The sequence below is a fragment of the Bactrocera tryoni genome, chromosome 4 (genome assembly GCF_016617805.1).
Source record: "Bactrocera tryoni isolate S06 chromosome 4, CSIRO_BtryS06_freeze2, whole genome shotgun sequence".
Classification (NCBI taxonomy): domain Eukaryota; kingdom Metazoa; phylum Arthropoda; class Insecta; order Diptera; family Tephritidae; genus Bactrocera; species Bactrocera tryoni.
This window is the reverse complement of record NC_052502.1, coordinates 8,115,672-8,138,693: the sequence shown is the minus strand read 5'-3', so window position 1 is coordinate 8,138,693 and position 23,022 is coordinate 8,115,672. Positions and strand designations below refer to the sequence as shown.

The 23,022-nt window shown below is 35.1% G+C and overlaps 1 protein-coding gene across 1 annotated transcript; it reads left to right on the top strand.

Annotated features, from left to right (window-relative positions):
• The first annotated feature begins 1,825 nt into the window (after window positions 1–1,825).
• On the top strand, window positions 1,826–15,138 carry LOC120775906 (synaptic vesicle glycoprotein 2B-like). Its single transcript, XM_040106297.1, has 7 exons — window positions 1,826–2,333; window positions 11,159–11,269; window positions 12,990–13,314; window positions 13,381–13,747; window positions 13,816–14,302; window positions 14,364–14,520; window positions 14,591–15,138. The coding sequence occupies exons 1-7, from the start codon at window positions 2,294–2,296 to the stop codon at window positions 14,817–14,819; spliced, it is 1,716 nt and encodes a 571-aa protein (XP_039962231.1). The 5' UTR covers window positions 1,826–2,293; the 3' UTR covers window positions 14,820–15,138.
• Window positions 15,139–23,022: the final 7,884 nt, after the last annotated feature.

The window sequence follows — 23,022 nt, the reverse complement described above, 5'->3', positions numbered from 1 at the left end:
TTGATTTAAAAAAGTTGTGTTTGTAACAATATATAACTAACTTTTTTTTTTAATATTATATAATAAAATAATAATTGAAGTTGTATTAAATATGAATGTAGTTTTTTATCGAAAAATGTTCGATATTATTCTAAAAATTTTGGATTCACTAACTTTCAAGTATTATATTGTTCTTCAACAGTCAAAATATCCATTGGAATATTTGAATTTATATAGTATATGGTATATAATGAATATGTAAAAAATATATAGAAATAAAACAATCACTTTATTTTATAAAATAATTGAAGGAAAGTATTTTTTATAATTTTTTTAACATCTAACGATGTAACCGCTGCATATACATACAAGTATACTGGATTCCAGGCGACAAAGGAGTTCCGAGAGACGAAGCAGCTGATGAGATTGCCAGTGTCATCCGTCTGGCTACCGAACAAGTACAGGAAATACGAAAGTCACTAAGAACGATAAACAACGAAATTTACGAAAGGGCTGACAGGGTGATAGCGCGAGGTGGAATGCCTTAAGTACATGCAGAATCTCCAAGATCCCTTAGAAAAACTTGCTTGTTTCTTTTTCATACACATGATGCAGACAGAAAGGCAGAGAACATGAAATAGACGCTGAAACACCACCTATGCCTTTGTCCAGCACTACCTAGAACTCGACTCAAACATCTAGGAGCTTCGCAGTTCAAAGGGCTGGACAAAGTAGGCATCAAGTCGCTCTTAAAGTTCGCGTTGACGTTCTGTGTGACGAATTCTTCACCTCAAATTAAACTGAAACTCCATCTGCCATTACCAAGGACCAGTAGGCTTATGTATGGCGTGATAGCCGGTCTGTACAACCTAACCGATTCAAAATAAAAAAGTTCTTACCGCCAAATATTTGTTGATTTAGTTTAACAAGATTACTTGCATGTTTAAAAAATGGATTTCCTTGATACCGTAGTTTATCTCCAGGAGGGGGGAAAAGAACGCAGATGACGAGGAAGATTTTTTTGCATGAAATTGTCTCAAACCCAAAATCCATACAATTTACTATTACAATTGAATTGAATATAGACTATGATCGTTTTGTTATATTGACAAAATGGCTTCCAAAAAAAAGTGGATTAAGTGAATGAATTTTGCTTCAAAGTGGTTTAAAAGCCGAAAACATTATCAAAAATAGTATTCCTTCGATAATTTTCTGGAAAATAACTAAGAAGGTCATGAGAAAATTTCAAATCGTTCAGTATATCTTCACGGACTCTGGTAACAACAGTTAGAGAAGAAAACGTGTCGAAAGTTTTGTGAGCCGATCTCATAACTCCGCAACTATTTACCAGATCAATTTCAATTAAATGTTAAAATTATGAAATTCCCTCGCCGCTCTAGACTAAATTATTAACGAAGAAAAATAACTAAATTAATTTTATATAACCAGATTCTCAGATCTACCCAAACTATGGTATATAAGCACAGGTCTACATGAGTACGAATATATTAAAGTCGAAAATAATAAACATTGGCTAATTTTAGAATTAGAACAGATTATCTAAGTTTTACGCGTCATTGGTGGACAAAAAAGCAGGATCGTCTTTGTTAACTTCAAACAATTGCAATTAAATTTTCGTGAACTTATATAGCGTTAAATGTATGTATGCATGTCTAAGTAGTTGCTGAGCATTACTCTCAACTCTCCCAATTTCGCTTGGCTGTTATCAGCAAAATTGTTGATTGTTCAGCACTGGCGCGCTGCCACGCTGGGAATTTGGCCCACTGCCGTGAATGTATAAAACTCGGTTGTCCATCGTGCTCAACATCAGTCAGTTTAGATGAGATCTTGCAATTGGTTTGGCATTTCGGCAACCGGCTTAGACTGCCTTCTTGTGCCACTTGAGTCACGCTTACTAAATAAATAGTAAATAAATTGATTTTAGCTTCGGCTACTGATCTCGTTTGGCGTATTCACTGACTTCATTGCGGCTTGTACACACATACATATTCGTATGTGCCGTAACAATATATAGGCGTAATAGTGAAAATTAATTGAAGTTGATTGTGCTGATCATTAGAAGCTTCCTTTCGTGCGACTCAGGCATTAAGATTTCAGTTGTGATTTAGCCGCTGAAGTGAATTGTCGGCTAGATTCTCTTCAAGTCACTTTTGAGTTCTGCAAAAATATATGTACTACTGATAATATACTGAGTGAAAGTTTAGTTGAATCGTGATCTACGGGAAATTGTGTCATTTGAACGGTGTATTGATTCGTATAAATTTATTTGTGAATTTTGAAATTTCTGTAAAAAATGTGTGAATTCAAAGAGAAACAAAGCAGTTCTGCTCCAGGTAAGCGCACATACATAATTTTAACTAATTTAAGAACTTAATTCAATTTATTTTTTATGTTTAATCACTTTTTTCACGTTTAATAATCTATTTTAAATATTTTAGGAACAAATATTTTAATAATGAGGAACAAGCTTAAAAAATTAACACTTTTATATAAAATTTATCTAATTTTAACTAATTTAATGATTTGGTGCAAAATTATTTTTATGTGTATTTATTGAATAATAAAATAATTATAAATGGTTAAAATTAAATAATTTGAATTAAAAAATTAAGTGGTTATGGATTTCTCCGAGTAAAATAAAGCCCTTTTTCAGCAATTTTTTCTCACAAAAAAGTGAAATATTTTTTTGAATTTTTTATGGTTAGAAACATATACTATTAGCAAAGAAACTCTAGATTTTGGAAAATTGTTTTTTAAATTCATATATATACGTGTTTTAGTTAAAATCTTAACTTAGAACTTGGACGAAGAAAAAAACTTAAAATTGGTTGTTTAGCGCACATTTTTACAAAAAAATGAAAATTTCGAGACATTTTTTTCAAATAGTTGTAATCGAAAAAAATCTTTCGTCCAAGTCTTTAAGAATTATATCACAAAGAATTTTGAAATTTCGTGTAAAATTTTATGAAGATCGGTTGAGTAGTTCTTGAGAAATTTTGCCAACTGATTTCAAAAACACGTTTAAAGATTTGAGTGACAGTAAAAGCTAGCCTCGAGCGCACCAGTTCTCAAGGCTTTATCTCCAAAACTATTACTCTAATCAACTTGAAAACTTAGTAAAATACTCTAGAGGTGTTGTAGAATTGAATAACATAATAGAAAAAATCGATTTTTTGAAACCCGTAAACCCATGTGACCCCTTAAGAATACTTTCTCAGACACAAAGCTCGACATAGTATTTGTGTGAACAAAACTTCTTGTTGTTTACTCTTCAGATGAATGAGAAATATTGAAAAAGACGCACAAGGACAATAGCTTTCCAGAGCATGGTTCGAATATTGATCAAGTTATGCCTCGTCTTGAAAAACCGCGAAATAGTTACAATTCCAATAATTTGTATATAATAATAATTTAATAAGAAAATGACTAGATTTTACTGAGAATTCGCAATGTCACTGATAAAAAGTTTTTCCAAGTTAAGTTGCGTGTCACGTTCACGTTTTTCCAACTTGTATTAATTGTTGCAAACATTCTCGCTGCCCACGCAAAATGTGGTTTTCTCATTTAATAGTTGCGGACAAACTATTTCCTGACGAATTCGCCAGCACGTGCAATGTTTAAGAGTTTACTTTTTATGACAATCAGTTGACTTTATCAACTCAATTTTTTCTCGTTAAACAGCAGAGTTGTTCGAATACAAGATAATGATAAGAAATGTTATAAATTGCAACAGATACCGATTTGCATACAATTCAATGCGAAGAAGTGCATTTAAGAGAATGTAAATAAAAGTGATGCTATGCGTCTTCCTAGACATCGAAGGTGATTTTGACAATACGTCTTACAAAAGGGTAGGCAGGGCACTGGAGAAAAGGAATGTGGTAGCACCGGTGCGCAGATAGATAGAGGCCGTACTGAACACCAGAATAGCTGAAACCACAGTAGGAGATACAAGGATTCGTCTGGGTACTACCCCCCTGTTATGGAGGCTTGTCGTGGACGACCTACTTGTTTCGCTAACTGATAATGGGATCCGTTGTCAAGGTTATGCGGATGACATTGTTATTACAACCAGAGGCAAATTCGAAGACACTTTCTGCAACTTAAAACCAAGTAGTTTAAATCTGGCTAAATATTGGTGCAATGAGTTTGAGTTGAACATCAACTCCTCTAAGATAACCATCGTCTCATTCACGAACCTTACTCTTGGGTGCAGAAAGCTAAATAAAATAAAATTCATCCCTGCGGTGGAATTAGGTCAATATGACTTTGGTCAAGGCGACTTAAGCACTAATGGTGTGCAATTAACGAGCTTGAAAATCCTGGAATCTGTAGGTGGGTTTACACCATGATCGTGCGACCGATAATCATGTATGGGGTGGTGGCTTGGGCCTCAAAAGCTTCGCAGACTTCGGTAGGGCTTCAACTATCGAAGCTGCAACGACTCGCATGTGTCGAACTGAAGCCATGATTGCACTCACACCACCATCTAGTGAACGGTCAGACACACACTGCTACAAATGACAGCAGAAGGGTGTGGCAGAGGCAAGTTAATCATTTGCCCGTCTCCCAAGGGTCAATATTACCAAAAGGGTAAACTTCACCAAAAAGTTCAAGGTTACCTTTGGTAGCAAGGCTGACTGGTATGATTCCACTCTCGAGCGACTGCTTAGGGATAGTAAAATCATGTGGTGCACTAACGGCTCAAAATCGTCGGAGGGAATCGGTGCAGAAATCGCCGGGCCACGCACCAACTCACCTCTCCATACCTATGGGAAGATTTTTGAGCATTTTTCAGGCTGAAGTCTTTGCTATAATTCGGTGCATAATTCTTCAATGCAACTTTCTCAATAAACGTATAACCATACTTAGCGATAGTCATGCGACACTTAAATCAATCTCCTCCTATGAGATCAAATCGCTACTGGTGCAGGAGTGTAGAGGACGGCTGAATAGCCTTGCGGTCACAAATGTATAGCCGGAAATGAACTGGCTGATGAGGTCGCTTGCTCCGCAGCATCCCTTATCATGGTATAACCTAAACCCTTCACTAGGGTGGGTCCGCATACCATAAAGGAGCTGTTCTGCAATGAAGAAGGAGTATGTAGAGAGAGGTATTTCCAACAACTACAAGGCATACGGCGTGCCAAGTTGCTAATGATGGGTTACAACCTTAGCAGGCTTAAATATGCAATCAATCTCCTTAGGAACAAACTCAGACTACTAGTCGCATTCTACACTGGCCGCTGCAAGCTGAAGATGCACTTACTCATAATGGGCCCAGATTCTTGGAGCAGCTGATAGTAGATGATTCCCTGCCAATACCACAAAACAAGCGACAAGTTCCTCTTGAACATCAATCCTGGGCGGCTCCCGCGATTCGACAACGAGCGTTTTCGTTTGACGTTGTCGTAAGTAACCCACTTTTTATAACTTGTAGTCATCGACTTTAGATATGCATTGGATTAGATTTATAAACGAGGAATACATCTCGACCTTAGGTCTAGTGTGCCCTCTCCTAAATCACAACCTCTCCCAGCCCCAGCATATTGATGAAATCCAATATACTGCTGGGTGCTACCGAAGCGATGTGATCCCTATTTGGAAACATGGATCCAAGGACTTCCATCTGCCTCCTGGATGATCAAAATAGTGCTTACATCAAACTCCACAGGTCACTATAGATAACGATTGGAAAATAAACAGCTTTCTTTTTACTATATCTAATATGTCTGAATACGACGGATTTTTTCATACATTTTCTTAAATAAGAAAGTAGTAAATAATATGAAATATAGATTTTGCTTAATTAAAATGTTGCCAGCATTTTTTATAGTTTTTTTTCTTCACTGTAAACTCTCACTGTATACACTTCGTGTGTCACACACATACATTTGTATTTAAGTGCGAGAAATACGTAGATAATAAAACACTAAACTCGTACACATTTAAATGCAATAAAACTCAACTTGCCGCTTCCATCCAAATATTTATAAAGACTATACCTGGACCTGCGCTTTTTGCAGTGATTCACCACTGATTACATTTGACTCTCCATAAGTATTCGAGTGTATATGTGTGTGTATTGTCATACGAGTAGCAAACTCTTAGCAAATAAGCTCGGCACTTGTGCTTAGAATTATGTGCTGTAATTCGTGGAAGAAGAAGGATCTGATTACAGTCAAACATTGAGAAACCTGCACGATAGATTGATATAAATTTACTTTGAAGAATATCGACATTTAATGATACTGGATAACGTGTATTGTTATGAAGACGCGATGTGTTTGCTTACTTGTAATTTTCCAGATATTTATTTGTATTTCAGCTTAAACAAATTACATTGAAGCGCTTTGAAAGCAAGTTTTTATTAGTATTTGACATGCGTTATCGATAAATACACTGTTAATTCAACTTATAAAAAATTACTTGTAATCCAATTAATATCACAGTTGTATTTACTTCGAAATGTAATTGATTTTGAATTAACGGAAAGATTCTAGGAATAATAAATATTTATTTTTCAATAAAGGACAACGCTGTTCTGAAATGTAGAAAGTTCGATATGGATTTAGTTATATTTATATGTCAATTATAACCAATAAACCAATAACAAATCATAATTTCTTCTGCAGTGCTTCAAGTACTTTTATGCATAGTGTAAACTGATGACATCGTCGTTACGTTTGAAACGAAATTTCTTCTTTTCTCTTTCACCAATGAACTAATTTCAGAACTATGCACCAAGTAATGCAATTATACTCATTTATAAACTATTAAATATTATTGAATAAAATCTGTTGCATATGTTTTGCTACATTTCGAGTGCTTAAGCTACAAGCGACTTTCAAAGTGTGGGGAGAGGGGAATTAAAAAAAACCCAAGCAAAAAACTGCGCATCGCATAAAAATGCGCCACACGCGACAATTGTATTTATTTAATTTTTTAGTAAGTTGTGAATTACAATTTACACGGTCAGTAAATGGATAAGATACATTGTATGGTTAGGTATCAAGAAATATTCCAACTATTTATGAATTGCGTGTGTAAACAAGCGCAACCAAAAAATTACTCATACGCCTCACACTTCAGACTAAACCCGGTGCTTGAGTAATCAAACACGTTCACGCTTTCATTAGTGATTTTTGCTTGCCGAAAGGAAAACAAGAGTGTAGTAAGTGGCATTAGTGTATAGGCATATCACATGTAAGCTTTAAATCGTTATTGGTAACTACAGTAATAGGTGGTTCGTAGTGTAGCAGACAAATATTCATCTTAGGGATCAAGTGATTAAGTGGTTCAGTGACCGAGTGACATATACAATTTTTTAATAACCAACTGATTAGATAAATATACAAGAAATATATGCGCAATCATTGCAGCGATATTTTAAAACCAAAGAGTGCAAAGTAGGTATAAATATTATTTGTGAAGTTGAATTTGTGTCACTTTTCTAAAATCGTATTATTCCACTCTCCCATGCTGAATCCTATAGCTGAGAGGGTTCTAAATATGGGTTACCATAAATGTTTTTTTAATTAATAGATTCTTTGATTTATGACATTTTATATATGACTTAGCTTAATTGTTACATGGGTTTCCTCGGGTAAAAACAGCCTTTTTTAACAATTTTTGTCTCATATAACAGATGAAGTATTTTATTAGAAATTTGTATTGTTACAAACACTAATAACAAAAAAATTCCGAAATTTTTGGAAGAAAATATTTTAAGCTCGGCCATTGCGACGCCATTTCCGATGACCCCTCGGAAAAGATATGCGCCCGCGTTGGCAGGATAACTACTTACAGGATCATCGACAGTTAACAAATACGTGTTTTAGTTAAAACCTTAACTTAGAACTTGGACAGAAAAAACTGAAAATTGTATTTTCGGCAGACATTTTTATAAAAAATTGAGAATTTCGCGATTTTTTTCAAATAGCTGTAATCGAAAAAAAATTCTTCATCCAAGTCTTTAAGAATTGTATCTCAAAGGCATTTGTAAAATTTCATGAACGTCGGTTGAGTAGTTCTCGAAAACTCTTGCTAACCGACTTCAGAAACACAGTTTCGAGAAAAACGCTTCTAAAGATTTGAGTGACAATGAAAGGTGGCCTCGAGCGCACTAGTTCTCAAGGCTGTATCGCCGAAACTATTACTCGGATCATCTTGAAAATTTAGGACAATATTAAAAAGGTCTTCTAGAATTTAATAAAATAATAAAAAAAATCGATTTCGAGATAGACGTCCATTTATTAAAAAGGCGAGTATTTAGATTAACAGTTATATGTAGCTACATTAGGGTGTGTAAAAAAAAAGATTTTTCGCTTGGAACTCTGAAAAATAAGTTCTTAAACCGCTCTAAGAAAGTTTCTCTAAGGGTGAGCTCTTAATTGTAGCGAGGAGGTCCTTACAGTTATCTATTTTTTCTTAAAATTATTATTGATTACTTTAAGTCAAACTGTTTTATAAGAACTTTATAACTCAATGAAATCATGGTAAATCAGAAAACTAATAGTTTTGTGTGGAATTTTCAGCTCTATAAGCACTTGTGAGACTTCCTTAGAGCTTTCTAAGAACCTATTTTTCAGAGTATCAACCGAAAAAAAAATTCTTTTTTTTGATCCACTCTAAAGTAGATATAGTAAAACTATTTGAAATATATGGCAACTATCCTGAAAAAATATTTGAAAGTGTAAACTACTGTAACTCTTCTATATGATTTATTTATTATTTGATTTATGTATTATGTAAAATTTTCCACTGCAAATTTAAAACAGGTGGCAACACTTTTCGAAGAAAATTTCAACTTTCTTCATACATTCCTTTAGTTTTAAAATGTTCAAATAGATGGTAACTTTCGAACTATTTGCTTGTAAGGCATACGGAGGTTTTTTTCGAACATGATGTATACGTTCTTACTATATTGGAACAAAATGCATAACATATTTTAAAAATAAATTAACATAAGTCTTTATTTTAGTGGCATTAATTACGTAACATATTTTGAAAATAAAATTATGTCTGAGATAGATAATTATAAAAATACATACATATACATACGTATGTACTTATAATTTTTCCCTTTTTTGAATTTTTAATTGGCTGTTGAAGAGCTTTTTCGTTTATTTGCGTTTAGGAAATAAAGTCATTAATATAAAAAATCTAGCTACGTAAGTGAGAGACTTAGCAAAATCGATTCTGTGTAATTCATATTCTTATCTACTATATATACAATGACACCACAACGACGGGTTTCGAAAAGAACTATCAAACATGCCATGCTCACATAAAAATCATAATTTTAAACATATGTATGTACGTACATACACATACATATTTATATACAATATGATCAGCCATAGTCCACACACTTTTGCGTGCTTAAATTAAAATAAAAAACGCAATTCAATTTAGTATTGTGTTTATTTTGTTTGGCCACAGCACAAGGCAGTCGATGCCTTCCCAATTAATTGACTAACTGAAGATTCATAAAGAAGCGAGAGAAAGCTAAATGAACATCACTTATGCAAATGCGCATTTTTATGTACATACATATACATAACTATATAAATATGTCATCTTTATTATTATAAAACAATTAAATGCTTAAGACCGTTATAAACATATTTATAATTGCATATGCTTGGGTTATTTAATAATTAAAATTTTTAAGTAGAACAAGTGGTTTGTTTATTAAACCATAATTATTTGGAAAAAAATATAAAAATTTAGTTAGTTTATTAAAAATAATGAATTCGGTAAATAGCGCTATTATGAGTTTCTAAGCTCATTGAATGCAACAAACCAAAAAACGTTTCAGCACGCAGGCATCGCTATTAGTTATTGATTCTTATGAAGCAATAAAGACATATGTTGAATGTTATTAAGAACCTACTTCCTAAGAAGTAACTGATGCCCAGAGCATAATGAAATTATATATAAGAAATACCTCTCCTGCTGAATGGCATAACACCAGATGATGGTGAACACGATTTCCCAATCGAAGACAATGGAGCGGACGTTGAATTCCCAAAGACTTGTAAGATGTAGTAACAAGCGTATATGCCACTTATTGGTATCAAGACACTAAACTCTCATGCCTAGATTTGTTCTTTCCTTAACATTTTTGGCAAACGTGTTAAGCAAAACGTGTCAAACAAAAATGGACACAAGGAACGATCAATCATATTTGATTGCTTCTAGTACTAGAGGTAGAGGTGTACAGCGTCACAACTTAGAAACTGTGTTCAATCCCAAATAAAGAATAACTCAATCACTTTTATAACACTACGTTGTCAATGGATTCTGTTACTTGATTAAAACCATCTTATTCGACCTCAGTTTAAAAAAATCACTTGACTGAATCTCTCGAAAAAAACGGCTTGATGCCACACCTATTCGAATGTTGTACAGTGTTATGAACACACACACATGAAGAAGTTCATTAGCATGGAATTTATTACAATTCTATTTAAACTTCGATCCATAACGTGACATCGATTGCAATTAATTTGTTTATTGGATGGTTAGCTCGATTTGTTTAGCATATACGTACACTATGTATATACTGCTGAATACAAATATTCTTATATGCATGTAAATAAACAGCCTATGGGCTCAATTGAATTGTTTGAAAGCCGATTAGTCGTCTTTCTCAAGTGGCACGTGGCTTTTGCCAGTAAGCAATAGGTGACAAGCTCGGGATTAATTGAAATTGAAGCAAACATCTGGACTCATGGCAATAGATTTTGCTGCACGTTTTCATTTTTTCGAATTAATAAAGTAATTCTGCCAATTGAAAGGAATTCTAAAAATTTTATATTCGCGCATTCAGCGCAAGTCAATATAATTAATTAAAATGTTCAAGACATATCCGAGCTTTAAATTGAAAATATTACTTTAAGCTGTGATTGAGCATTTCTATTTTAAAACCCGTATTATTTTAGACTTTTAGAAAAAGCGATTGATTAAAAATATTAAAAAATTATTAAGAGAAAATGCTTCCACAATTTTTACTGTTTATTTGTAAATAGTTTGGAATTGTTTAATGATATAATTAATATAATACTATTATGATCAATACAAAAATTTGATAATAACATAAATATTAACAAACAAATTTTAAAAATATTTTTTGTCATTTCTATAATTTCAGCTGAGAGTACGAAACTTACGATTGCCACAATCGAAGGTGGCAATGTCATCGCCAGTATGCCAGAACCTGGCAAAGGCGCTGAATATTTTGAGAATGCCTTGGAAGCGACGAGTAAGTGTACAAAATATTCTTAAGCAACTACTAAAAAACAAAAAAGAAAAAAAAAACGTTAACTTCGGGCGCACCTAAGCTATAATACCATCCACTTATACCAAACTAAAGATTCCTTACAACTTGATTTTGATCAGTCAGTTTGTATGGCACCTAACTATATTCCAAAATTGTCCAACCTGAACAATTTCTTCGGAGACTACATTATTGTCTTAGACAAGAACCCTCGCCGAAATTCGTGGAGATATCTATGGAGATATCCATGCATTTAAACACTTGATTCCGATCGATATGATATCGGTTCCGACAAATGATCAGCCTCAGTGGGAGAAAACGACGTGTGTAAAATTTGGATATTTTAAAAACAGTTCGCATATGTACGAGTATAGTCAGACGGCTAAATCGACTTAGCTCATGCTGCTCATTTATGTATGTTTATATATTTGTGGACAAAAAATAGTAAGACTTTTGAATTTAAATTTCGCATGGAAACCTGTTCGTCGAAATATTTTTTTCTAGGTTGGTATGACTGTCAGTAACATCTATTATTAGTGTTTAGTATGCGCTTGTCTTTATGAAGTACATAAAGTGCATTCGGCAATTTTTACGATGAGTAAAATTATTCAACGAAGAAGTTCCATTAAATTTTGTGTGCCGAAACGGTCAAAATGTTGGAATAGACCTTTGGTGATAATTGCTTCTCGCGAGCAAGCGTTTTTGATTGGTACAAATTATTCAAAGACGGTCGAGGATGCGTTGAGGACACGTTCAGGATGGCCATCAACATCAACTGATGATCAAGACATCAACAAAACAGAAAAATTGGTGCTTGAGAATCGACGATTAGCAGTCAGAGATCTGACTGACATCTTTGGAATATCGGACGGATCAGTGAAAACCATTTTGAAAGATCATTTGGGCTTAAGCACTGGTGGTTCCAAAATAACTAAATTTTATCGAAAAAAATCGTGACGTTAACGTTTGTGAAACAATGCTTTCCGACTACCAAGATGTCTTCAAATGTATTATTACTGGCGATGAGCCTTGGATCAATGCTTACGATTCGGAAACAGACGGCAGGTCAAAAATTAAGGTTATGTTGACAGCTTTCATCGATTATCGAATTCCTTCCGACCAGCCAAACTAACAGCAAGGATTACTATTTGAGTATTATGCATCGTTTGCGCGAACCTATTCGTAAAAAGTGGTCGGAATTATGGGATTTATGATGACTGAGAACTCTTGGTTTTTGCAACAAGATAATGCACCGTCTCATACTGCATTGATTCTTCGAAAGGTTTTCGCCAAATATTCAACCAACATCGTGCCGCAACCACCGTCTGAATGAGCTCCGTGTGACTTCTGGCTATTCAGCAAATTCAAACGACCGCTCCAAGGAAACCGTTTTGAGTCAATTAAAGACATTAAACGTGAATAGCTAAGCGCATAGAAGGCTATGCCGGAAATTTACTTTAATAACTGTTTCGAGGATTGGCCAAAGGGGAATTACTTTGAGGGGGACGACATAGATTTTAGAGAATAAATTAAGAAGAAAGTCTTACTATCTTTTGCTCCGCACAGTTTTCTTCTGGGTGTAACAAACGTCGTAGCATACTTCATATACCTTGTTCATGGTATAAAAATATTGATATACAAAAACATAGTTCAGTAAGTTCAATTAGTATATCTTTTTATTATATCGATAAATAATTCTTTTTAGCATTTGGAAAGTTCAATTATTTACTCATATTGATATCCGGTTTGATACTGGCCAATGTGCTGCTCGAAACGCTCGGCATCAGCTTCGTGTTGCCCGTCTCACAATGCGATCTGAACTTGACGATCCAACAGCGTGGCATACTGAGCGCCATAGGATTTGCGGGCATTATTAGCAGCTCACATCTCTGGGGTTTTCTGGCGGATACGACCGGACGTAGAAATATTATACGCCCGACATTGCTGTTGGGCTTTGTGGTGACGGTGCTTTCAAGTTTCGCTACGAATTTCTGGTTAATGGTCATTTTACGCTACATTAATGGTTTTTGGTAAGTAGTTAATCATGTCATCTATATGAATCGTTTGAATTAATGATTTCATTTCTGCTAATGAAGCATTTCCGGTGGTTCTGCAACGATTTATGCGTTTTTGGGTGAATTTCACACGGCCAAGAATCGTTCACGCGCTATTATGGGTTCAGCGTTCATTTTCGGCGTAGGTTCCATGCTGATGCCCTGCATCGCTTGGCTGGTCATTAATCAGGAATGGCGTTTTGTGATTCCCTATTTGGGTATCACCTACAAGCCCTGGCGTTTCTTCATGGTTGTTTGCGGTATACCCGGTTTCTTATGTGGCTTAGCCTTGTTCAAGATACCGGAGAGTCCAAAATTCTTGCTTAGTCAGGGCCATGACGATAAGACACTCGAGATACTGCAGACAATGTTCCACGTAAATAACTGCAGGCCACGTGATGAATATCCAGTAAGTGTATGCCATTTAAATTAATTTTTGAGCGCCTTCAATTTATTTTTTCCTTAACACGTGTTTAGGTTTCTCACGTCGTTGAAGACATTGACAGCGCAATGAGCCCGAAAATCGAGCGTGAACGCATTTCAAATCCAGCTGTTGCTTTGCTCCACTCGATGTGGGACCAAACACAGCCGCTTTTTAACCGCGAGTACATGCGCACCACGGTGCTCATCTGTTCCATACAATTTTGGATATTCGTGACCTCGAATGGCATGTACATGTGGTTTCCACACATTCTCAACACCGTCGCAGAGTTTTTGAACGACAACCCTGGCAATCGTACTTATATGTGTGAAGTGGTGTACAGCAAGCAGGAGAGCATTTTTAAGTCAGAGAGCGTACATGCCGCCGCCGTCAGCGATGGCGTGACACTAACAGCTTCGCAATGCAATGAAAAATTGGAGATCTCGACATATCAACATTCGCTGGTTTTGGAGGTGCTTTACGCCGTGGGGTTCGCTCTAATTGGCGGCATCATCAACAAAGTCGGCAAATGCACCATACTTTGTAAGTGGTACTCTATTTAAAGTTAATTTTGTTATTTATTTAGTCTTTCTTCTGCTTGTAGTTGTGATTTTAGGTGCCTGTGGCATTTGCGGCATAGCCGCAGCTTACGTCGATATACCAATGGTTGCCATCTATCTGTATGTGGCTTTGCTGCTCTGTGGTTTGGGCATTAATGTCTTAAGCGCCGCCACCGTCGATCTCTATCCCACAAGATTGAGGTAATTAACAATATTTATACCACTTACTGTGCAGTGGGTTTCATACTCTGTGTCTTCTTGTGTTCCACAGAGCAATGGCTATCTGTATTTCTCTCATGATGGGTCGCTTGGGCAGCGTCGTCGGCGCCAATGTCTTTGGCGCGCTCTTAAGTCATCACTGCGAAACCGCCTTCATCGTTTCGGGTGTGTCTTTGATATTGAGCGGCTTCCTTGGTTTCCTCATTACCAAACCGACCAAACGTAGCGGGAAGCAAGAGTCTTGGCGTCGCACCAGCCTAGTCTCCATGACGGGGAACTGAAGTAAAATATCTTCCGCCGTTGAAAAGCTTCATGTGTATTGCGAGTTTATTATTCGAAAGAAGTGCATGTTTTAGTGCTTAGTTTGTTAAAAAATTGTTGCCTGATAAGTCTGATTGTGAACTACAGCATACCTGATAGTTGTGTTAGCACTGAAAGTATTATGTCCGAAAGTGAATCATAATACTTACCCACTTATCGTTTTACTTAGTTAGCACTCGTAGTAAGTAGTTGTAAGTGATTGCTGTTTTAAAGCAATATGTTTTTGAAATTTAGTTTGTAACAATTAGCATTACATTTAATAAAAAAGTATGTATAATACGTTGATTAGTTTTCATTGGGGGCGTTTTTTACGTGGCGGATACCAAACCGAGCGTACAACCCTGAGTAGGGATGGTTCGCCTTCTCACTTTAGCCGAAAGTCGTGAGTTGCTTGAGCTATATGTAAAATAATCATTTCTGGTCACTCCCAAGGGAATAGCGATCAAAGAACTTTCCTCACTTGCGTGAACTTCTACACATGATTTCATTCTCCGTACTACATATGAAAGTCTGAATAGCAATTACCCGTCTGGAGAACAACAAAGTGGCGAGGGCCGATGGATTGCCGGCCGAGCTTTTCAAACACGGCGGCGAAGAACTGATAAGAAGCATGCATCCGCTCTTTGTAGAATATGGTCGGACGAAAGCATGCCCGACGATTGGAATTTAAGTGTGCTCTGCTCAATCCACAAAAAAGGGAGACCCCACAATCTGCGCTAAATACCGTGGGGTAAGCCTCCTCAACATCACATATAAGGTTCTATCGAGCGTACTGTGTGAAAGATTAAAACCCCCGGCAACAAACTGATTGGACCTTAGTTTGGCTTTAGACCTGGAAAATCATCAACTGACCAGATATTCACCATGTGCCAAAGCTCGGGAAAAGACCAGTGAAGAGAGATCGACACACACCACCTCTTCGTCGATTTCAAATCTGTGCAAACTGACGTTGAGCAATACTAAAAGCTCCGTCAGAATCGGGAAGAACCTCTCCCTGCCGTTCGATACCAAACGAGGTTTCAGACAAGGCGACTCCCTTTCGTGCGACTTCTTCAATGTACTGCTGGAGAATATAATTCGACCTGCTGAGCTTAATCAAGCTGGTACAATCTTCTATAAGAGTGTACAACTGGTGGCGTACGCCGATGACATCGATATCATTGGCCATAACAATCGCGCCATTAGTTTTACTTCCTCCAGACTGGATAAGGAAGCGAAGCAAATGGGTCTGGAAGTGAACGAAAGCAAGATAAAATACTTGTATATCTTGTCATCAAACAAACAGAACGTCGCACTCCTGGCTTGGCTCTCACGTTACTGTAGACCGTAATAACTTCGAAGTCGTAGATAATTTCGTCTATCTTGGAACCAGTATTAACACGAACAACAACATCACCCTTGAAATCCAACGCAAAATATCTCTTGCCAACAGTTCAGTGAAGTAAGAGACAGCGGCTTCGCTGGCTAGGTCATGTCGTTCGAATGAATGAAAACGCACTAGCTCTAAAAGTATTCGACGCAGTACCCGCTAGGGGAAGCAGAGAAAGAGGAAGACCACCACTCCGGAAAGACCGGGTAGAGAAGGACCTGGTTACACTCGGAATCTGTGAAAATAGTGGAAAAAAAGGAATGACTGGCGCGCTGTTGTAAGCTCGGCTATAATAGCGTAAGTGGTGTCTACGCCAATAAAGAAGAAGACTTGTTGTTTTCGTGTTTTACATTTTTGAAAAAAATTTTAATTCCATAGGTAATTAATAACATAATGCAAAGCACGTAACAAATCAATAGACTTACAGTATGGAGCGAAAATTCTCTTCATAGAGTGCTTTGTAAGATTACGGGTTTTTCTAATTCTGTAAAAGTTTCAAATTGTAAATTACAGTCAGTTGAATCACTTGATAAATACTCAATAGCGCAACCAGAGATTTCTGTTAGGGTTCCTATGAGCTTTTTGATCTCTTGACCCTACCTTCGCTATAAAATTTCAAAAAACCAACAACAAACATTTTTTGCAAATTGTACCAAAGCATAAAACTAGGGCTCTTAAAAATATTCGAATAATCTTAAAACCGTTTATCTAATCGAAAAGTCGACGACTTACGACTATCCGGATACTGCAAACCGGATCTTATTATTCTAATAATGCGCTTAATCCGGTTTGTCGATTAGTCGAATACCAAGAACTTTACTTAAAACACTATTTTTGGGAAACGCGTTTATAGATAAATGATAAAATGTTAAGGTTCGGTTTGGGGTTCAATAGCTCGAATGCCAACAAGCTTTCAACCGAATCTTTTATTGGGTATGATTCTAGTTATACCTACATTACAGGTTCATCCCTTTCATATGCAAAGAGCTAATAGCAATAGGCAATACAACTTTCCTCGCTTTGCTTGACAAATCAAACTTTTACCCCAAAGCAAAGCAAGTATGTAGAATGAACGCTTGAACGAAATGAATGCTTTCTGTGCTACTTATATTTCAATAGTTCCTGCCTCTAGAAATCACATATTAAAATTTCAAATAGATATCTCAAATAGTTCTTTAGTTACAGCCATTTAAGGTTTAGCCATTTACTTGAAACGGTCCACCAGCTTTTTTTAAACGCATTTTTTCCCAAACAAAATTTTTCGAATTTGCTGAAGTGATAACTCGAAGACAAAGGCATTATATCATCATTAAAATTTGTTAAGCCTATTCTGTATTTGGCTCTACATACAATGACTGAATCGGTTTTTTGATCTGAACAAAAATCGAATTTTGGGCAGGCCTAAAACGACGTTCAAAATTCAACTTTTTATGGATCGTTCTACGAACAATGTTCCAGTTTAACGAGAAGAGTTTATTTTTAGGTTTTATTCAGTCATGGAGAAAGCCAGAACCACTGTCACGGCTGTCACATTGGAAGTGCGTTTTAATAAAAACGATGACTGTTGCTTGGTAAAGCGTAAAAAGATGACAATTGCCCAACATTTTTTTTTGTCTTTACTGCGTTTCTCTTCGATTTGAACATACTTATGTCACAGACAGTTTTAACAAGTGAAAGGCATTCGTCAACGTAACTAGCGAACAAACGAAGAAGAGAGGAAGGAATTATTTGGCAGTGAGAAATTATCAAATCTAACGAGTACTGTAAGCACTTCAATGCCAACGGAGAAACGTATTTTCTCAACGGACAAAGAGTGGACGTAAGTCAGTCTAAACGGTTTTATATGTTTTAAAAGAATATCGCAAAGAGACACAGCAGAGAGTTGTCCATGGCAACAGAAAAAGTTTCAACGAATAAAAGGGAGCAACACGAATACCACGAGTAAGCGAAGAACAACGTTTGAGAATTTTGAAAAAAAACTGTAGACAGAATTGTCAGCAGCATATTTTTTCAATTTTTGGAAGTCGACGAATAAAGTTCAAACAGCACGGAAACGACGGCAAGTGAAATGTCTGTTATGCAGAAGCAAATGGACGAGACGCTTGAATTAGATGGCGACGAAGGAGACGACGAATCGTCCTTGCAGGACGAAAGGTCAGGAGAGGCCTAGCTGTCACAGACAGTTTTAACAAGTGAAAGGCATTCGTTAACAAGCAAGCAAATGGAGTAGTCCTAGCAGGCGCTGGGAAATAAATTAATTGTCTTTTCAATATTTTTTGTATTCGTACAATAATAAATTTATAATACTTTTTGTATTCGTTTGATAACGATTTAAAATAAACAATTTTGGACATTCTTGATATCAAATAAACAACTTGGGCATTCTTGACACATACTTATTCAAAAGCATATATGGAACTTTTTTGTCAAAGCTCTGTTAATTCGCCTTTATGAGTTTCACTGCGTGCATGTGGTAGTTTCCCGCTAATTCTTTTAATGTATCGGAGTTTCGGTAATCGTGACCTGCTGGATTAATACAGATGCGATTATTCAGGGATTACATGGGTTTCCTCGGGTAAAAAACGGTCCTTTTCAACAATTTTTTTTCATATAAAAAAATAAATAGGTATCATATTAGAATTTTTATCATTACAAACATACACTATTAACAAAGAAATTCAGAAAATTTTGGAAAAAAATATTTTCAACTCGCACATTGCGTCGCCGTTTCCGGTGACCTCCCGAGAAACAGATAGTTGTGTTCGGAAAAAAATCCTTTATTCAAGTCTTTAAGAATTATAACTCAAAGACGTGTGTAAAATTTCATGAAGATCGGTTGAGTAGTTCTCGAGAAATCTTCCCAACTGACTTCAAAAACACTATTTCGGGGAAAAGGCTTTTAAAGATGCCACACTTAGCATATCTAGCCTAGAGCGCACAAGTTCTCCGAAACTATTGCTCGGATCATCTTGAAAATTTATAATGAAAAAATAAGACAATAAGAAAATCAATTTAGCCATCAAAGTCGTTAAATATTTTTATTGTTGTGTTAATACTTCAGCTTTTCTATTCCTTATATTCTATGTTCAGATAAAACTAGTGTTCATTACTTACCCTGCTCTTAAGTTCAAAAAAGCATTTTTTTAAATTATAACTTTCATTGAATTCTATATAGTTTTTATTTCCTTGGAGTCAATTTGTTCACTCAACTTTGGGTTTGTGTCTCGCCTAAGCTTGAGATGATAAGATGAAGTAAAATATATACATATGTACATTGTTTCATACAATTTTCTCAAAAATGAGCAAACATATTTACATTAGCGAATTTTGATAAAAAAAGTAACAAAATAGATATAATTTATTTGAAAGAAAACAAGTTTATGGTTTTATCAATACTTAAATAGATGTGTGTTATTAAAAAAATTATTATTCTTAAAAAAAGGCAGATCCAATAAATAAAGAAATAATGAAAAAAAGATGTGTGTAATATTGTTTAAAATTTATTTTTTAAAAGCTTTCTATTTAAAAGTGCTCAGTTTTTGACAGAAGAAATATAACTAAGCTTAAAAATATGCTAAACAGGCAATAATGCCGACAAACCAAATTTTCAGTTTAATTAATTTTTGTATTTTGATTCTATCATAGTGTATATTCCAACTTTAAATAGCATTAAATTTAAAGTTTAGCAACAAAATAATTTGATTTGAAACCAAAAAATCAAAACCATCTCTTTTAAAAGCAAAAATAAAAATTTTCTCATGTCTTATGACAAAATTGTTGTTAAAGCAACTTTGTAAAAACTATAAGTTTATAAAATATTTAAATATTAAAGATCAAGTGCGATCGCTTTGTATATCCAGCGCCTAAAACTATGCCAAATATATTGCAGAGCAGCATGGCCGCCTTACGCTATCATTACCAGATATAACCAAATCTTACTGATTTGCTGATTCATTTCACGATCTTAACAAGTGAAGTGCGTATTTTAATTTAAACGTTTGTACCTTAAATAACAAACAAATAGATTAAATGATGTTAACAACATTAAGAGCGTCTGCAAGGCGGCAAAGTTCAACGGCATTTGGTAACTTGCAAGATTTTTCAGAGTTTTATGAGATGCTATGACGCCAAATGCAGACTTTTGGAAGACATTTAGTGCAATGTGTATTATATAAATATGTGTGTGTGTATGTCTTCAGTACCTTAAAATGGAAATTAATTTCACAATTCGACTATTTTCGAGTGTTAGCAAAAGCGACTATTTTAGAAAAAAGATGTTTATTGTTCGCTTTGCCACAACATCTTCACAAAAACCGGTAAATAATCAGCTATATATTTATGTATATGTCGGTGTACACCTTTTTAATGGTGAGTCGAAAGACGACATACTGGACTAAACTGACAAAAGCCGGTAAAAACCGATTCACCATACGCATACACCCATATCTACATACATACATATCTACAAACAAATGTATCTTCACGGAATTTCGCAACGCTTGTGGCACAGACCGTTACTCGGTGTGCGGTCGTTAAATGCCGAAGAACGAATAAAGTCAATCGATTCGGTCGTTGTACACACTCGCACACCTACTTTGATATATGTACATATTTATGTAAATATGCACGAGTGTGTGACTGCGCTGTCAGCGCCAGCGTTGAGGCGGCGTGACGCGATAATGAATTGAAAACTGATAGCCACAGAGGCCGGCGCCAACGTCAGCGCTAAGTTCAACAATATTTACGCGAGCATAAATGACAAATTTAATTGGCGACGCTGTTGGCGCACGAGACACGAAGCAATCAACGCGCAGCAGCGTCGCAAAGACTAGTGGGAACGCGTCATCGCGTGTATATAAATGTGTGTATGTTTGTAAGCACCGAAGATCGCTGTGCAAAATGTGAACTTGAAGATCATAATTGTGTGTATGTATGTATTTCTGCTTAGCATTGCAAAAGCTGAGGTGTTTTGAGTTATATTTCAATTTATTTATATTTTTATACGCGCGCATGTATTTGTAAATATTTTTATTAGCTTGTTTTATCGGATGTTCCGTAAGTAATTACTACGCGTATGATAAACTTAATTGTCCTCAATTGTTTTTTAAATTACTTGTGGAACGCGTATCAAATGCCAAGCGTAGTAAGTAATAAAGATATTCAATTGTTGCATTTGTAGTGGCCTTGTTGCAGTCTTAGAGCGCGAAATAGTTTTAAGAATTTATATTATTTGCTTTTCCTGTATACAGATACGCACACACACACACACGCACACGCTCATAGTTCACAGCATTATTCAAATGGAGCACACGGTGCGTATGAGTGACTTTTTCACTTAATCATTGCTTCTGAGCGTGCTGGAATAAATGCAAATATTTACATTGGTATTATTTTAAGTGACTTGCATCACGAGTATCACGTTTGATAGTAGCGATAATTATGGCAAATAAAATTAAATTCCACGAATTATATGGTAATGTTTGTAAGTTATTCTTTTGAATAAAAGTATGCAACAAACTATAGTTATGCATTAAGTAATAACGGGAACGGTTTTATTGAGCGAATATATAAAAGCGAATAATTAAATCAATAATATTCAAGTTGCAATAAAAACAATTATATATAATAAAAAATAAAATGTATTAACGGTAGTTTTCCAAAACTAGTTTTTTATAATATACGAATGTAATGAGAATAATAGATTTTTAAATAAATGATGCACAACTTAGAAAGTGGAATATAAAGCAATCATAAATAAGTTCACGCGGTGCAGGTGCTAATACAGAAATGTTATGTTAGTAAGTGCATAAGAAAATTAAACAATGATTTTATCTTAGAAAATTATTATTTAACCTGTTAAAAATGTATTTTCAAGACATATAAGCTTATTCATACAGAATTATAATTAAATGGAGTTAGTCATTATAGTACAATTCTACATATACAAATCTAGTAAAATTTTCGAACGACCTCCCCCCCCAATAGATATATAGTATATTTTTCAGATAATGATCGAAGAATATAATTTTTGATAATATTTTCGATTTTTTAAGCCTCTTTGAAGTGGAAATATTAAATTAATACATTTTTTTAAATTATTATTAAATTTTTACAGATCCCGATTGATTGGGAGGAACCCACAAAATGTTTTTTTCAAATAAATAAATAACAGTGCTCTGTGTTTATTGTGGCAATACTATTTTGTTTTAGTTGACAGTGCGAACTTTTTCGCGAATTTGTTTAAACAGAAAATAAAAATAGTTTCCCAAGCTTACACTCATATAAGGCATTATTTTGTATAAATTATCAATATATTTTAATTTTAACTACATTTCAGTTGAAGTTTGCATTTTTACATTACCGATAAGCAACGTTATTTATGTATGTCTCATAAATTATTAATTTTGCTTTTCGTAAACATTACTTTAAAGCTTTCGCTAAAGCGGCGCGAGTAGTTGTAGTTCCAAACGCCATGTATAGCTGCATAAAATTGTGTAGATATAAGGATGATATATGCATGAAAGCTTTCGGTAAATATTTAAAATAAAAATATATATTTCTTTTTGTGGTTTTCTTGCTAGAAATTTGTGTTGATGTAACGAGTTTTTCAATAGAGACGCTACAAAAGTTGACCGATAGGGACAGCAAATAACGCGTTATTTTTTCTCGATCTTTTGACATTTCTCTTCAGTAAGATTTGCCATTTCATCATGGAAAGATATACGATTCAACAACGAGTCAAAAATATTAAAATTTAGCCTTAACTTTAAGAGCGCTTCGTCCAATTTATGGTC

Excerpts from the sequence above, each read along its gene's own strand:
- LOC120775906 (XM_040106297.1), top strand. The coding sequence starts at position 2,294 with ATGTGTGAATTCAAAGAGAAACAAAGCAGTTCTGCTCCAG. Across the intron at positions 13,748-13,815 it reads GGCCACGTGATGAATATCCA|GTTTCTCACGTCGTTGAAGA; the intron begins GTAAGTGTATGC and ends ACACGTGTTTAG. Across the intron at positions 14,521-14,590 it reads CTCTATCCCACAAGATTGAG|AGCAATGGCTATCTGTATTT; the intron begins GTAATTAACAAT and ends TGTGTTCCACAG.